At 42.1% G+C, this 18,443-nt stretch overlaps 1 protein-coding gene across 1 annotated transcript in view; it reads left to right on the forward strand.

Annotated features, from left to right (window-relative positions):
* Positions 1-18,443, forward strand: part of C2H1orf87 (chromosome 2 C1orf87 homolog) — a 36,197-nt gene that overhangs the window by 11,784 nt on the left and 5,970 nt on the right. The window contains 3 exon segments of the mRNA XM_056845227.1: positions 350-459; positions 11,058-11,196; positions 12,355-12,452. Coding sequence (XP_056701205.1) covers positions 350-459; positions 11,058-11,196; positions 12,355-12,452 — 347 coding nt within the window.

Genomic DNA, 18,443 nt, shown 5'->3' on the forward strand with positions numbered 1-18,443 from the left:
TGCCCTGGTCCACCCCAGATCAGCTACAGGATCTCCATCTTTGATTGATTCAATTTCAGATGACTCTGCTTTAACCGTTTCACCAAAACTGCCAGGCACAATTTAAATTTGTTGAGTAGATGCCTCCTTTATACATTAAGACAGATACCAGATTCTTTGGCTAAAATATTGGGGAGAAATTAATAAAGAATACAGTATTTTTCCTGTTTAGTAACAAATTTCTCACAAATAATTTCAATGAATTCAAATAATAGCACTATTTACTTGCCACTTCACAAATGGGTTTTGAAGTAGTAGAACCCTGTTTTAAATTATGTTTTGAATTCAACCCTTTTTGCCTGTCTTTTAGGTAAATTATGAAAATCTGGTCCACTGTTTAACTCTAGTGGCAGCAAGTAAAATGCAGAATCCACGAGTCCTTCCGCAAAAGAGACAAAAGTCAAAGAACAACACTGAAAGGTTCTATTTTTATTTTCAATATACATATCCTTATCAATAAATGAGCAATGTTGTTGGGGGGAGGGAATCCTTTCTCCTTAGCTTCCTTCTGGTTAAGATCTAATAGGTTCTGTTGTTACCAGCAGCTTTGATGAGTTCCTAATGAAAAATTGGCTCATTTGTGAAATTACAAATCATTTTACATAGCACTCAAGAACACAGATTTTATCTTGCAGCCACCAGTAATCTCCCTGTGGAGATTAGTGCAGATTTCATTTAACGAACCTTGGCAAAGGAAAACTGGCAAGATGATATATGCATTCATTTCAGGTTTTTTGTATGATATGTGTTGGTTTGGCAGCCCTAGATCCTGAGTTTCTCTTAATATATATAGCCCAAACAACACTGAAAATATCGGAATACAAATTTCAGTCTGTCTTGTACCAGTGGATCCCTATCGGGATGAGGAAGAAATAAGGACCACATTTCTCATGTGAACAGATGAACTCTGCGTACATTTTGTGGTTTTTGCTCTCACAATTGAAATGACATTGCAAAGTCTATTTTTCAAAAAGTTTTCAAATGTATGAATAGCCTTGCTGTGCTTTAAACAAATAAAATAGCCACACTGCCCTCCAGAAGAATGGCAAGAAGGTAAAACAGTTCTTTTTATCAGCCATGTACTCACTGATAAGGGCTTCTGTGATTTGCATGGCAAACGAATGGGAGGCCTGAGTTTACGCCTTAGAGCAAAAATGATTTCAGATACCATTTGTGTGCACCTTGATTGTCTGTACTAGTGCTTTTGAATCCATGGGTCCGAATCCTCAGATGGATCATGAAGCCTCGCCTTCTGGGTCACAAGCTGTTATAGATGTGTCTTTTCCCCGCCCCATGTTTTTGGAAGCACCTGCTCCTACTCCACGTGCATAGATATCAAAGGTGCCACCCCCCCTACATGTTCAGAGGAGCAAAAGATGGCAAGGCAAGGTCACTCAGTGGTGGAGAGGATTCCTGGCTTCCTCATTTTCAGTTGCCTGATGATCATATCATATGACTTCCTACGGTATAATATTCTTGCAATTCAGTGAGTCCTATGCTGCCCCCTAGGTTTAAACATGGGTCTCAGGTCTGGGAAAGTTAAAGACCACTTGTCTGTATAAAAACTCTGCATACAGTCTTTGACCTCATGTTTCCAAATGTGACTTAGGGCCAAAGTAATGTACAGGTTTTTAAAAAGTTGGACCTAGGGTTGTTAACCTCCAGGTGGTAGCTGGAGATCTTTTGCTATTACAACTGAACTGCAGACGACAGTGATCAGTTGACCTGGAGAAAATGGCCACTTTGGAAGATGGACTCTGACATTGTGCCCCACTGGAGTCCCTCCCCTTTCCAAAGCCTGCCTTCCTCAGGCTCCCCCCCCCCCCAAATCTCCAGGTATTTCCCAACCCAAAGCTGGCAACCCTTGGGCCTGGGTTCACTTGTAACTGCTTTTTAACATTAAAAACACACTGGGAGATCCCGTCAATGATTTCCCAGTGTAACATGTAATTCAGTCCATAGTAGGGTTGCCAACCTACAGGTACTAGCAGCAACAAACAAACTAGCACGACTCAATAGGAAATTTCAACAATTCATTAAAGTGATGAAAATGAAAACCACCAAAGGTGTGTAATACAAAACAATATAAACACTATATACAAAAATACCAGGAACAAATGGAAAAAATCCAAAGTCCAAAGGTCTTATCCTATTCCATCATCTTCTGATGCAACCGTAGAAATAAGGTCCACAAAGGTCCAAAGGTAGTGACAAGACAACGAAGAGAGGAAACGCTATTCTGGATATCTTTAGCGCTTTCACAAAAGCACAGCTTCATCAGCCTATAAAATTTATATAATAATTTTCATAACATTTTTCATAACATTTTTACATTTTTTCATTTTTTAATTAAATAAATAGTTAATCAATGGTAAATACAAGGATAGACAACAATAATCATATAAAAAGCTTACCTCTTAGTGTGTTAGAAAGCAAACTCACTGGGAGAAATTTAATCCATATAGTTCAGTTTTTTCTTCTTTTTATTATCCAAACGTATTAGTTTTATATAATATATTATTTTTGCAATTTTTTATTAATATTTTTTATGCTCCCAAAAAGAAGGGCTGCCAAACCTTCCGGTTCCAAGTTAGATTGTAAAAATACTGCATACGCAGATATAGAGCTAATGGGTCACGTGCTGCTGTTGTTACTGGATTCATTAAAGGCACAGTGTCAAAAACGGAGCTCAACTCATAGAAAGCAGGACAAATCAAATTCATTATTTAACCCGTTGGGGGCCAAGGTGTTGAATAAATATATAAAGCGCATTTCATTTTGAAGGAGCACTTTTTGTACATCCCTATGATCATGTGGATGATCACGGTAAACCCATAATACAAAAAAACGCATATCAGTCTCAGAGTGTTTATGCTTCACAAAGTGGCTCGTTAGTGGAGCCTCGAAGTTCAAAGAGCGCAACCTCGATCTGTGTTCTCCTATGCGCAGCCGAACTGGGCGCATGGTACTGCCAATGTATAATTTAGAACATTTACATGTAACCGCGTAAATTACGCGGCTTGTGGCACAATTTGAAAAGTGTCTTAGTTGGAATCTGAAGTCTGAAGTTGCTGAGCGAAATTCCTTAACAGGAAGACTCAGCGGACACACAGAGCATTTTCCACATTTAAAATGGCCGACGGCCGAAACGTGTGAAGCAGATTTCTTAAGGAAGTCAGAATGTATTAGACGGTCCCTAAGAGCTTGGGTCTTGCGCATTCCAAAAATTGGTGGAAAATTGCATCCAGGAATGTCCTGGATAATATGCCAATGTCTTCTGATGGCTTGTTTTATGGCAAAGGAATGTTTACTATAAGTTAGAGAACAATACACATTTTGTTTAGGAGTTGGTACTTTTTTTGAGAACAGAGATTGACGTTCTCTTTCGTTGGCTCTATTCCAAGCTTGAGAGACAACAAATTGATTCATGTGGTTGTTACTGAAGGTTTGAGCCTTGGATACATAAACCAGCAGGTGGCAGATTTTCTTACTGTTTCGTTCCCTAAAGTTCCGACTTTTTACACCCTCCCTAAAATTCACAAAGACACCCGACCTGTTTTGGGAAGACCTATTGTGTCATCATGCGGATCTTTACTTGAGCCTATATCTAAATTCCTTGATTATTATTTACAACCATTTGTCACCTTAACCCCATCCTATGTGTTAGACTCTAGAGACTTCATACAATATGTTGAAGATTATTTTTTGCCTGTTGGGGGAGTAATGGCCACACTTGACGTTAGTGCGTTATACACTAACGTTCCCTTGGAAGATGCCAGAAACATCATTGCAGACAGATTAGATTCTAGATCCGATCCTTCCCCCCCCCCCACACAATTCCTGTTACAACTTGTTGATCTCATGTTCGAAAATAACTTTTTTAGATTTGGCTCCCAATTTTTCTTGCAGACTAAAGGCGTAGCAATGGGCGCTGCATGTGCCCCTGCTATCGCGAATCTCTTTATGATTGATTTCGAATTGGCTCACATTATTAATAACAACCCCTTTGCATCACATTTATTTATTTACAAACGTTATGTTGATGATTTATTTTTTCTTTTTGACGGCTCTGAAACATTTGATAAATTTGCCACTTGGCTAAACACCATCAATGAACATCTGACTTTTACCGGCCAATGCAACCCTGTAAGTAAACCTTTTTTGGATTTGGAAGTTTTTGTTAGATCTGACAGAAGGTTAGCTGTAAGACCGTACAAAAAAAGTATGTCTAAAGATTCTGGGTTGCATTATACGTCTAATCACCCAATTCATCTTAAAAATAATCTTCCCTTTAGTAACTTCCTTAGATTAAAGAGAAATGCAACTTGTACTGATGATTTCAAGGAAGCTTCTGAAAAAATGTCTGTCTCTTTAACAAAAAGAGGTTACCCACCGCATGTTGTCTCTCAAGCTTGGAATAGAGCCAACGAAAGAGAACGTCAATCTCTGTTCTCAAAAAAAGTACCAACTCCTAAACAAAATGTGTATTGTTCTCTAACTTATAGTAAACATTCCTTTGCCATAAAACAAGCCATCAGAAGACATTGGCATATTATCCAGGACATTCCTGGATGCAATTTTCCACCAATTTTTGGAATGCGCAAGACCCAAGCTCTTAGGGACCGTCTAATGCATTCTGACTTCCTTAAGAAATCTGCTTCACACGTTTCGGCCGTCGGCCATTTTAAATGTGGAAAATGCTCTGTGTGTCCGCTGAGTCTTCCTGTTAAGGAATTTCGCTCAGCAACTTCAGACTTCAGATTCCAACTAAGACACTTTTCAAATTGTGCCACAAGCCGCGTAATTTACGCGGTTACATGTAAATGTTCTAAATTATACATTGGCAGTACCATGCGCCCAGTTCGGCTGCGCATAGGAGAACACAGATCGAGGTTGCGCTCTTTGAACTTCGAGGCTCCACTAACGAGCCACTTTGTGAAGCATAAACACTCTGAGACTGATATGCGTTTTTTTGTATTATGGGTTTACCGTGATCATCCACATGATCATAGGGATGTACAAAAAGTGCTCCTTCAAAATGAAATGCGCTTTATACATTTATTCAACACCTTGGCCCCCAACGGGTTAAATAATGAATTTGATTTGTCCTGCTTTCTATGAGTTGAGCTCCGTTTTTGACACTGTGCCTTTAATGAATCCAGTAACAACAGCAGCACGTGACCCATTAGCTCTATATCTGCGTATGCAGTATTTTTACAATCTAACTTGGAACCGGAAGGTTTGGCAGCCCTTCTTTTTGGGAGCATAAAAAATATTAATAAAAAATTGCAAAAATAATATATTATATAAAACTAATACGTTTGGATAATAAAAAGAAGAAAAAACTGAACTATATGGATTAAATTTCTCCCAGTGAGTTTGCTTTCTAACACACTAAGAGGTAAGCTTTTTATATGATTATTGTTGTCTATCCTTGTATTTACCATTGATTAACTATTTATTTAATTAAAAAATGAAAAAATGTAAAAATGTTATGAAAAATGTTATGAAAATTATTATATAAATTTTATAGGCTGATGAAGCTGTGCTTTTGTGAAAGCGCTAAAGATATCCAGAATAGCGTTTCCTCTCTTCGTTGTCTTGTCACTACCTTTGGACCTTTGTGGACCTTATTTCTACGGTTGCATCAGAAGATGATGGAATAGGATAAGACCTTTGGACTTTGGATTTTTTCCATTTGTTCCTGGTATTTTTGTATATAGTGTTTATATTGTTTTGTATTACACACCTTTGGTGGTTTTCATTTTCATCACTTTAATGAATTGTTGAAATTTCCTATTGAGTCGTGCTAGTTTGTTTGTTGCTACTTGTGGTTTCTAGTATTGTGAGTATTTTTTTGCATAACCTACAGGTACTAGCTGGAGATCTCCTGCTATTACAATGATATCCAGTGGATAGAGATCAGTTCGCCTGGAGAAAATGGCCGCTATGGCAATTGGACTCTATGGCATTGAAGTCCCTCTCCGCCCCAAACTCCACCCTCCTCAGGCTCCACCCCAAAAACATCCTGCCAGTGGCGAAGAGGGACCTGGTAACCCTCGTCCATAGTGAGCCTTATAGGAATGTGTCTCGTCTCCCCACAGATGAACAGCATGAACCAATAACTGTACTTGGATCTACATGGCACCTTTGGAATTTTGCAGTGGGGAATTCAATTCTAAACTTGTGCTTAGATCATAATTCCCTTTTGTCAGAAACGCCAATCAATATCAATAATCAATACTCTTATCCCCTTACCCAATCTTAGGGATAGAGAAGACCAGACACAGAGAGATCTGTTGAAAGCATTTATTTGGCCATAATAAATGGGAGACAGCTTAGAACATGCAAGTGCTTCTAGCTGCTCAAAGCAAATGATCCAGTGCTCGCTCTTTTATAGCCACAGATGTCCAGCCCCTACTGATGCCCAAACGCCAGCCCTTTTGGCTTCCCATGATTGGATAAGCCAAATTACAGTCTTTCCCGACCGCCCTAAAATCCATACATGGTATATATTGACATCATTGAAACACCCATCTCTAAAAATGGTTAGTTTGCTGATTTGATCAGTTTCAGTTCCCATGTCCTTTGAGTTGTTTATGGATGATCATGAGCTTATCTTTGCAAAATACTTGCTGACAGTGTAAGTTATTTCTGATGTTTTAGACCTTGTGACTGTCTGGTTTCTACTATTCACTTCCCCTATTTCCACGACCATCTGTTGAGTGCTTTGGGTAGAGTCCAAACTCTCCCAGACTCCCCCTCCCTTCTCTGACCATCTATTTCTTAAGTTCTGTCTGAACTTTTAACCTCTCCTTTAATTCTATATGGGAATCTAAAATCTTCTAATACTTTATTGCTAAATCCAAAAATCAGTAGTTGAAGGCACTTGGCATTGTCCCCTTATCTTAGTCATGAAGCAATCTGCCTGTGTGTTGAACTACTTCCTTAATATTTCAAATTATCAGACTCAAGGACTTTACATTAACATTCTTCATTTAAACAGTATGTTGCTCCAGCCTGTTTGCTTTCAGTAGTTTTACTGTGTTGTATTCTATCTTTAGAAAAACTATTCAAGCTATAGTTTACATCTCCCCTAGGAATCTAGGCTTCTCTTCAGTAAGCTTGCCTAATGTCTTTACCTATCAAAACATGTAGACCCTGACAAAGTTCTACCTTGCTTTTTCATTTAACCTTGGCTAAACGTTTACTAATTCTTTATCTATAGCATTCATAGATTGTGCATATTTAGTATTTTAATCTATCTATTGAAAAGCTCCTTTCAGTTAAAATCATTTTACTTCTGCCCTTCCTGCACGTCTATTTTTGGCTGGCTGTTTGCAAAGCCAGGTCTGTGCAGGAAAATGGGGAACTGCCTTGCAACTGCCTCTCAGCCTTTTAGATTTCTCTTAAGCATTTAAAAGCTAATGCTTACAATATATGGCTTTAATATACTGTTGCTATTAACTGTTAAGTTTAAGCCTGCATTTCTATTCTATTTTCCTAAGTATAATTTTTATTTTACCCTTAATTGCCAAGCTTAGATTTGATTCCTCTTTTTCCCACTTGCTTTGTATCTCTGGGTGCCTGTCGGCCTTTTGCACCCGCTGTCTGGGTTTGATGGGATCTTGCAGAATCTCACACTAGAAGTCTAGGAGCCAGACCAGTGAACAGAGATATTTTTGGGATGAAATGGCCCCACTCATCAGCTGAATCAGGACACACACACCCCTTCTCTCTGCTATCTTCACTCTTTTGCTCTCCCAACCTCAGTGAGACTCATGCTTGCAAGTCCATTTATCAGCCTTCTCATAGGAGTATTTTTCACGGTGGATTTTGCTTCGGTTTCGAATTGGAGCAAACAATAAACCGATTTAAATAGCTTTTTCATGGCAGCGCAGATTCTCCCCCCATCCTGAGGCATTTTCAATTTTTCACGGGAGAAACAGCACACTTCTCTGCGCTGCTTACGTCTGCTGCAGCTCATGACTCACCGCTCCAAATCCGCCTAATCCCGCCCACTCTTCCCATGATCCTGTGTGTGTGTGTTTTGGGGGGCACATCCTGAGAGCAGCAAATCCAAGCCAAAACTCCTGTCACCCTTCTTAAGAGAGGCAGCCAGTCTGCTCTGGGTCTCCCTCCAGCCGGTGCGATCCTGTGTGTGTGTGTGTGTGTGTGTGTGTGTGTTGGGGGGGGGCATCCTGAGAGCGGCAAATCCAAGCCAAAACCCCCATCACCCTTCTGAAGAGGGGCAGCCAGTCTGCTCTGGGTCTCCCTCCAGCCGGTGCGATCCTATGTGTGTGTTGGGGGGGGCATTCTGCGAGCGGCAAATCCAAGCCAAAACTCCCATCACCCTTCAGAAGAGAGGCTGCCAGTCTGCTCTGGGTCTCCCTCCAGCCGGTGCGATCCTATGTGTGTGTGTTGGGGGGGGGCATCCTGAGAGCGGCAAATCCAAGCCAAAACTCCCATCACCCTTCTGAAGAGAGCAGCCAGTCTGCTCTGGGTCTCCCTCCAGCTGGTGCGATCCTATGTGTGTGTGTGTTGGGGGGGTATCCTGAGAGCGGCAGATCCAAGCCAAAACCCCCATCACCCTTCTGAAGAGGGGCAGCCAGTCTGCTCTGGGTCTCCCTCCTGCCGGTGCGATCCTATGTGTGTGTGTGTTGGGGGGGCATCCTGAGAGCGGCAGATCCAAGCCAAAAACCCCATCACCCTTCTGAAGAGGGGCAGCCAGTCTGCTTTGGGTCTCCCTCCTGCCGATGCGATCCTATGTGTGTGTGTGTTGGGAGGGTATCCTGAGAGCGGCAGATCCAAGCCAAAACCCCCATCACCCTTCTGAAGAGGGGCAGCCAGTATGCTTTGGGTCTCCCTCCTGCCAGTGCGATCCTATGTGTGTGTGTGTTGGGGGGGGGGTATCCTGAGAGCAGCAGATCCAAGCCAAAACCCCCATCACCCTTCTGAAGAGGGGCAGCCAGTCTGCTCTGGGTCTCCCTCCTGCCGGTGCGATCCTATGTGTGTGTGTGTGTTGGGGGGGTATCCTGAGAGTGGCAGATCCAAGCCAAAACCCCCATCACCCTTCTGAAGAGGGGCAGCCAGTCTGCTTTGGGTCTCCCTCCTGCCGGTGCGATGCTTTTAGAATGGCAACTCCCCCAGCCAATCACCGTTCTTGGGGGAGGAGAAAGGAGACGTCCCGGGGAGCGAAGCAAACATTTTTTCATGGGCATCCGAGCAACAAAACGCTCTTCTACTGGAAAGTACGGCTCAGAAGTGGTTTGGATTGCCTCTCTTTTAACCCGGCTTATTTTGCTCAGTGGGGGAAAACACGGGTCTGGAGTGAATAACCAAACTTTGCCTCCGACACAAATCAGCATCGAAACAGCAGCAAATCTCCGTGAAGAATACCCCATAGACAGCCTGCATAGTCTTTCAAGCATGGGAAAAGAGAACCTTGTCCATGCTCTTATTTCTTTAATCTATCCATATATATATGAAACATTCCTATACTTTGAATATATACGCTTTAAAGAAGAATAAATCTTAAACATTCTTCTCTTAACCCCCCTCCTGCCTGTGCTATTTTAAATTCTCCCTGTCTGCAGTAGTTTCCTGCTTTGAGCTCACAGTAGCTAGCTTAACTGCAGGAAAGCGGAACTAAGAGACCCCCTGCTTAGCTTCACAGACTGGAAATTTTTCAGCTCTGTCCCTTTGCCTTCGAAACTCTCCAGGTCTCACCGGGAGACTTTGGTTAAAAGCCATTTTATATTTGCTACCTAAAAGCCACCTTTCTATATACTGTCATGGGTAAACAGGCAACTGTCTCTATCACTTTCCTTCTAGAAGGCAGCAGGGACGCAATTTTCAGTAATTCCTCGCTCCACTGCAAAGTCCTCTCATTTCACTCCTCACAGTGTTGCCAGGGTCCACTGGCAATAAACATAAGGCCAACGCTAATGTTGCAAAATAGGTTAAAAGATTTTTTATTACTCAGAACTTATCCTCATAAGGACCACTGCAATAACTACAGGTTCCCCTGAAGAAGCCCCTTGGACGAAATGCGTAGGGAATTTTGATTCTGAGTAATAACAAATCTTTTAACCTATTTTGCACCATTGGTCTTGGCCTTATTTTTATTTCCTGTTACAGCTGCAGCCCTTTTATTTCTTTTTGCAGAGTCCACTGGGACCACCAAGGACATGATTTTAAAAGGCACGGCAGGCTGCGGAGGAAGGGGTGGGGGAATTCTCCTTCAGCTAGCAATGGTCTTCTTATGCTAGATAGGAGCCCCTTCACAAAAATAAATGCAACTGAAATCACTGGGATGTTTTTCTTTCTTTTCATAACTACTATAATTTTTTTAAAATTCCATGTATTTATCAAAAGCAAAAACAGCCTGGCTGAGTCCCCCACACCTGGGGACACACCTGGGGGCATGGGGTCTGTCTTGAAAGAAACCCCTGATCCCTATGCATGGCCAGCAGGAGACCTGCACCCTACTTCCCTTCCTCCAGTAGGAGCGTGAGGGGGGCCCATCCCTCTTTCTCCTTCCCTCTGCCATTCCTCACCAAGATTCACCATGGGAGGATGGCAGCTTCCTGCTTTGCCACATAGGGCAAAGAGGGTGGGCCCCACTGTGCCCCACTGCTGACTCCCACCCCCCTGCCAGGGGAAAAATGAGGTAAGCAACAGCTTCTCCCTGCAGTCTTTGAGGCTGTGAGGATGGGCGCCAACTTCTCGCCTCTCCATGGCTTTGGGGGTGTGTGGCTTGGCTCGCCCAGCCTAGGGTGCCCCAAATCCTTGGACCACCCCTAATGTTGACTAAAACCTTGATATTTTGCGCCATCCAGAAGCATGCATTATTAGGCCATTTAGGATGTAGCAGCATATTATCAGCCAAAGTTGAGGCACTAGTGCTGGCAATAGCTATTATGCAATATAGTGGTGAATTAAATATATGGTTGTAACAATAATACAATGAAATCTTTTAAATTGCCCCTTCATTGTATACATTATTGTTCCTTTAGTTCTTGGACTCCAGAGTATGCATTCCAGGTCTTGAAGCAAATATTGAAGGAACAGAAGGAAGAACTAGACTTAGGAAAACTAAGTCTGAGTTTTCTGCAACAAGACAACAATTGTTCAGGTCTTCTTTCACTGTCGGAGGTAAATAGACGCACGGCTCATTACAGCTGTTATTCAGAGGCCGCTCTCTCCCTTACAATATAAAAATGGCATGATTTCTAGTCACAAAATGATTATTTCAATACATCATGCTGTCAAATTCCTTCTTGTCACTACATGTCATATCTCAAAGAAATAAGGAGAGATAAGAATTCTGGAGAACTAGTCTTCAGGGACATGAACATAGTCTTTGAGTGCATAGACTGATGTTGAATGTTAAAAAGGCTGAATCATTATAACAAAACTATTTTTTATAATGGGCCACCAATAATTTCAACATGTTGTTTTAAAAAGCTAAACTGTCTGACATGGAGGGATGGGTGGAGCCAACAATTAACCTTTAAAGTAATATTTGATTTAATCTCACTTGATGCACATTTGAAACATAACAACAGCCAGAGGGTTTTGTTTGTTTGTTTTCAACAAGCTCAGTGTCGTACATACAAATGCCAGTTCACATATTTTGGTCATGTTGATTTTGCACCATTGTTACCCTCTTCTCCTATATCAGGTATGAACACATGGTCTGGTAATTACAGAGTTTGGGTCGGTCACACTGGAAATTTACCATTACAAGAATCCCGAGGAGCATGAGAAGAGGGCCCATTCCCCTCCCCCTCCTCCTGCTTCCCAGTTTTCACTCCCCATCATATAGGCTGTCAAGAATGGGTTTAGTTCTCACCTGACAGATGCTGTCAAACTGGAGCCTTTTTATTTTCTTCATGGACCACAAATGGAAGCCATGGACCACAAATGGAAGCCAAAATTATACTGGTGACAGGCATCTTGCTAATCTAACACAAATGTGTCCAGCATGCCTGTATGGCAACAAATCATAGTTAATTGGAACATGTCTAAATGGCCAGAGTTTGGGAGTTGGGAGCTCAGCATTTCAGAAGCATATGCCCACTGATAATAATACCACTGGTCAAACTGATGAGAACTTCTCTAACTCAGAATAAATCTTGCTTCCCGTGAATTGCTTCTTTGTTTTCCCCTTTTCCTTCTCACCCCCTTTTCCTTTTGGATTGAATCTAAACTGCCATTATTTTAAATTCAAAAGTACCTTGGATGCTTTAGCAGAAAGACATTTGAAAATTAATTCAAAACATTCAGCAGCCAATTTTATTTTATTTGCAGACAGAGCTGATTTGCAAAAAGCATGAACTAACTCTTCCTCCTGGAATTCTGGAAGCTTTGGTTAACACCTATGACATTGGTAGAAGGGGCAGAATAAGGTGAGTTTTAATGGATATCGAAAAAGTTGGCTACTTCCTTCCCCGTAGCCTATTATACTAGCATCCTGAACAGGACCAGCTCATACTGTAATACTGTAAGTAGGGACATGCTCCTGCCTGAGTAATGGAGAACAGCTGATTGATTCTGCTCCCAAATTATCCCTGCTTTCCTTTACCATTAAAAACATAAGTGGAGCCCTGCTGGATCAGACCAGTGGTCCATCTACTTCAGCATCCTGTTTCACACAGTGCTCAACCGCTTACCCTGGAGGGCCAAGAACAGGGCATAGAGGCCAAGGCTTTCCCCGATGTTGCCTCCTGACACTGGTATTCAGAGATTTGCTGCCTCTGAATGTGAAAAAGTTCCCTTTAGTTCCTATGGCTAGAATCCACCGAGAGGCCAATCCTCTATGAACGTGTCTAATCCCTTTTAAACCTGTCTATGCCTGTGGCCATCACTACGCCCTCTGACAGCAAATTCAATGTTTTAACCATTTTTTGAGTAAAGAAGTGTTTTCTTTGGTCTGTCCTAAATCTACTGGCCATCACCTTCATTGGATGCATTTGATTTCTAACATTTTGGGAGAAAGAGAAAAAGTTCTCTATGTCCACTCTCTCTACCAAGTGCATACTTTTATAAACTTCTATCATGTCTCCCCTTAGTTATCTCAGCTACAAAGAACTCATTGAGCTTCTCTGCCATCTCCCCATCTTCCTTTAGCAATCCTTTTATTCCTTGGTCATCCAAAGACCCAAAAGCTACTCTGTCTGGTTTAATGCTCTGAGTATATTTTGAAAAATGCCTATTGTTTGTCTTGATGGTTTTAGCACTTCACTTCTTAAATTCTCTTTTTGCATGCCTAATTATTAACTTACATTTTTTTTGCCAGAGACTTCATTGTGGCTGACCTTCCACTTTTTAAAATAAGCCTTTTTGCCTTTTATGGCTTTCTTGAATTGGGTCGTTAACCATGCAAGTATTCTTCTAGACTTGGCAGTACCTTTCCTAACCTGGAAAATGCATCCTATCTGGGCTTCAATCAGTGTAGTTTTAAATAGCTTCCAAGGATTCTCTAGGAATCTGGCTGTCTTTCTGCTTCCTTCTAACTAGTCCCCTCATTTTTTAAAAGTCCCTTCTTTCAAAATCAAATGTTACTGTTTTGGATTTTAGGGGTAACTTAACAGCATTGTGCTCCCAATGGGTGTAATAACATCTACATCTACACCAGGTCTTGAGCCCTGCTCAGAACCAGGCTCAAGATCACTATCTCTCTGAGTGGCTCTGTGACCAACGGTTCCACTGCACAGTCACTTATGATACTTAGGAACCTCATTTCTACAGTATGATTCAAGTACCTGTTTACCCAGTCAATGTCAGAGAAGTTGAAGTCACCCTGTATCACAGCATCATCTGCTTTACCCACCTCCTTCTTATTTCCTTCTTCATCTTGAGATTAACCTCAAGTAGGGTTGCCAGCCTCCAGGTGGTGGCTGGAGATCTCCCACTATTACAACTGATCTCCTGGCAACAGAGATCAGTTCACCTGGAGAAAATGGCTGCTTTGGCAATTGGAATCTATGGCATTGAACTCCCTCTCCTCTCCAAACCCCACCCTCCTCTCTCAAAATCTCCAGGTATTTCCCAACTTGGAGCTGGCAACCCTAGCCTCAAGGGTTTGATCAGGCCAGCAATTGTACACCCTCACTTTTAAGTAACCCTTAGGACCTAGTATCTCCACCCATAACAATTACGTTGTGGTGCTCAATGCCTTAATATTTTCTACTTCATTTGACTGCACAACCTCTTTGATTTGCAATGCAAATACTCCCCCTACTTCTATCCTTGTCTTGTAGAGCTTATGCTGAGGGATGACCATATCTCATTGATTTTCTCCATTCCTCCATGTTTCTGAGACACCCACTATATCTAAATTGTCATTTACTACCAAGCACTCCAGCTGCCCCATCTTGACTTCTAGGCTGCTATAAACACCTATAACATGTTTTTCTCTCCAACAACCCTCACCTCCCTCAGCCTCTTTTATGCATATGGCCCTCCTTTGACATCTTACTCTCACTCCCAAGCTCTATTATGCTCCTACCAATATTATCCAATGTGTTTGCAATATCATCCCTTTGGTCTAATGTGTCCTGAACCAGAGGCTCCCTGGCCTCTCTCAGCTATTACAATTAGCTTGTATGAGACAGGCCATTGTAAGCAGTTGTGGGGGGCAGGACGGAAGATGCTTTCCCCCTGCTGCCACCAAAGCATTGCTCTGATGTAAGATTGGAAAGAAGAAGTGGCACAAGTGGTCAGATTGTAGTGCAGGTACAAAGGGACAAGTTGTGTCCCCACATCCAAGTCCAGGTCATTTACTTTACTTACGGAGAGCTACTTCCTCTGTTCAAGAAGTCATAAGAAGTTGTGCTTTTAATTGCATAGGTTAGCGCTGCACTCAAGAAGCACAAAGAAAAGCACAGTTTGTCCAGCTTGTAAAACCCTTCCAGTACTGGCTACAGTTTCAGGTGCTTCCTGGCAGCAAGTTTCCCTCATGGTACTGGCAACATCCACCAAGAAAACATTTTGTTCTTCTGCTTTGCCAGCCCATTACTTTGAGGTCTGAGTCATATTTCTGATGCATTAATTTTTAAACTAATGCCCATCATTGCCCATTCACAAGGCTTTCATTTTTGCCTGCTAATTAAGTTGCATAAGATGAAATGTAAGAACTTGGTCTTGTGAGGTACCATGGTTAGGGTTGCCAGATCCCTCTTTGCTACTGGCGGGAGGTTTTTGGGGAGGAGCCTAAGGAGGGAAGGGTTTGGGGAGGGAAGGGACTTCAATGCCACAGAGTCCAATCGCCAAAGTGGCCATTTTCTCCAGGGGAACTGCTCTATATTGGCTGGAGATCAGTTGTAACAGCAGATCTCCAGCTAGTACCTGGCGGTTGGCAACCCTAACCGTGTTCTCTCCCCCCCTTAGCTCCTCTTTGTTCAGTCAGCCCCTTCCTGTCACTCTCTGGCAGTCTTCAGGTGTTGGGTCATGGACCTCTAGCATAATGTTGTGTCTCTTGGCAATACTATAGTATCTCTCTTGGCAATACTATAGACATCTGAGAAGAGGGATTAGCTATATGATGGACTTTATGTTATCCTTGTGCCTTTCCAAGTGTTTAGCCTGTATTTCACATCTTACCATGGCAGACTTTTTTGAATCCTGTCTATTATACCACACTGATGTCAGATTAGCTCTATGTTAAATGTTACAAGGGGCACCTTCAAAGCCTTGTGGGGGCATATCCTTTTCTTCTCCTCCATTATTTCCTCTTTCCCTCTCCTGAAAACCCCATTAGTCTCTCCTTTTTTCCTGCTTCCTTCTCTCCTTGCCATCCATAAACGAACCTATCTTTATCTCTCCCCCATCTTCCTTTCCTTCCCTCTCACTGGCAGCCTCTCCCTAGGAAAAATGTGACCCAGTTGCATGGTGCCAGCCTCCAGGCTGGTCTGAGCTACATGGTGCAAGTTGGGCTGGGCCCAGCTGCATGGTGGTGAACTTGCAAGGACTTGCAGGGGAACATCTCATTTTCCCCTGTAACTTCCTCCCCACACTATTTCCTCTTTCTTCCAAGGTTTGAAAGCTGTTGTGGTTGCTTGGCAATGCCCACAGAGGGCTTTCATTTCTTAAAGCTACAGGTACGCCTCTCAGTTTGGAGGGTTTTAACTCCCCAGTTTTTTTAAAAAAAAAATCCAGGTTTTTTTGCAACCTTGACACTTTTCTCAGGTTTGTAATAAGATCTGTCTTGTCTGCCCATATTTATTTATTATATTTCTACCCCGCTCTCCCCAACCCAAAGGTCAGGCGCCGATCCCCAGATTTAAGTATCCACAGATGGGGCCAAATTGAGAATTAGATATATTGATGTGATGTATTAATTTTTCGCTCCATAGCACGCACCTGACCATAACACGCCCCCCCCCCGCTGGCCGTCGGGGCGGGGAAAGCCGGCTCGCGCTGGAACGACGGCTCTGTGCGCCCCGCCCGCCTCCCAGCTGCTTGCGTCGTTCCAGCGCGCCCAGCCGGCTCTGTGAGCACATTCGCTCCATAACATGCACAGTCATTTCCCCTCACTTTTGAGGAGGAAAAAAGTGCGTGTTATGGAGCGAAAAATACGGTAATATAAAGTTGCAAATCCATACTGAGTTTGCTAAAACCATCCAAATAACATCACCACATTTAGCAAAGTTTGGTCAAACTTGATAATGTGAACGATTTTTAAAAAAAATCTGATATAAAGAGAATAAAATTGAAGGGTCTCTATGTGTGTGCTAGCATCATTAGTTTAGTTAAGCATCTGCACTCCCACTGTGAATTCAACTCCTCAGTAATTAGTGAAAATCTAGCTCCTCTGAGCCACTTTGTGATTAAATGCGCTTAAGATCAATAAACCGCCATGAGTGATTGCAGTCAAGTGAGATTAATCCCCCTGAAGAAAGCAATGCCCCCTCTTTAAGCTGTCAATGGAAGAAAGTAGGACACAAAGATAAACTGAGGAACCGCTGGAAAAGGGAGGCCACAGATTTTGCTAATGCCCTTTGATTTTCCTTACATGAAAACAAGAGGACAAATTCTGCTTCACATTGGGGAGGGTGGGGAGTAAGTGTGGTATTTGCTTCTCTCTTTCCCTTCACCTTGATGGTACAAGCAATTACCTGTCCACTACACTGTCAGTGCTGCATACCACTGGGGGCGAATATAATGTTCACCTGTATTCCTCTCCAGTATATAGCACTGACCTGGATGGCCCAGGCTAGCCTGATCTCGTCAGATCTCAGAAGCTAAGCAGGGTCAGCCCTGGTTAGTATTTGGATGGGAGACCACCAAGGAAGACCAGGGTTGCTGTGCAGAGGAAGGCACTTGAAAACCACCTCTGTTAGTCTCTTGCCTTGAAAACCCCATAAGGGGTCGCCATAAGTCAGCTGCGACTTGACGATACTTTACACACACACATACAGCACTGCTAGTATGCTAGGGTGCACAAATGAAGCTTTGCAGCTTCAACACCAGAGGAAACAGGCAAGCAATCAGAAATCACTTCTTGCGTAGAATCAAAGCTCACCCCAGACAGGGGAGCCAATAATGTGATTGGTGTTAACTGAACACTTGACAAAAACTCTCAGCACACCCTTTTCAATGGCAAGATCTGTATAACTGCTAATTGATTAATATCTCCATCGGTTACATATCTGCTGATTCAGTCTCTGCCTCCAAACTCTGAAAATTCTAAGAGAGAAAAACAGGCACCAAAACAAGGCTAGAAGCAACAGTTTTTAAATGCTATTTTTTTCTCGCTTTGATTGTTTAATAACTATCAATAATCTGAAGTTTTGTACTTTGGGCTTTGATTAGTTACTATCCAAATGCATACTTATAATAGCAAAAAATAGAAGAAAGAAGAAAACCAGCTCCACCACTGTCACCATCAGAGCATGGAATATGGGAAAAGAAAGAGGAGCCAAAACAAAGAGCTGTAAGGATCACAGATGGATTTGGGTTTCACTGAGAACAAAAGACCAAGAATACAAGAGAATTAAAGACATAATGAAAATAGTGGCTTTATTAACAGCAGAAGTCAATTAAACATAAGAAAAAGCAGCAAAGCCAAAAATAGGGATCAGATCGGTGTAATGAGGAATAGAATGAAAAACAGAATAAGAGAAATGTTACTAATTTGTAGAAGTAAATGAAGGATTATTGAAAGTACATGAGAAAGAGGTAAATTGGTTGACAAAAATATGAAGGAACACAATCAGGAAAAATAAATGGTGAGAAAGAACGACGAGAAAATTTAGGGTCTATACAAGGCAAAAACAACAGAACTAGCCAAAGCCCAAAAAGGCAAGGAAATGGGGTGTTCATTTTAATGCTTTTATTTTTGTTTGCAGTTAATGTTAATATAGTCATAATGTGCAAAATTATAACAGACTATCTCA

This window comes from Euleptes europaea, chromosome 2 (genome assembly GCF_029931775.1).
Source record: "Euleptes europaea isolate rEulEur1 chromosome 2, rEulEur1.hap1, whole genome shotgun sequence".
In the NCBI taxonomy this organism is placed as follows: Eukaryota; Metazoa; Chordata; class Lepidosauria; order Squamata; family Sphaerodactylidae; genus Euleptes; species Euleptes europaea.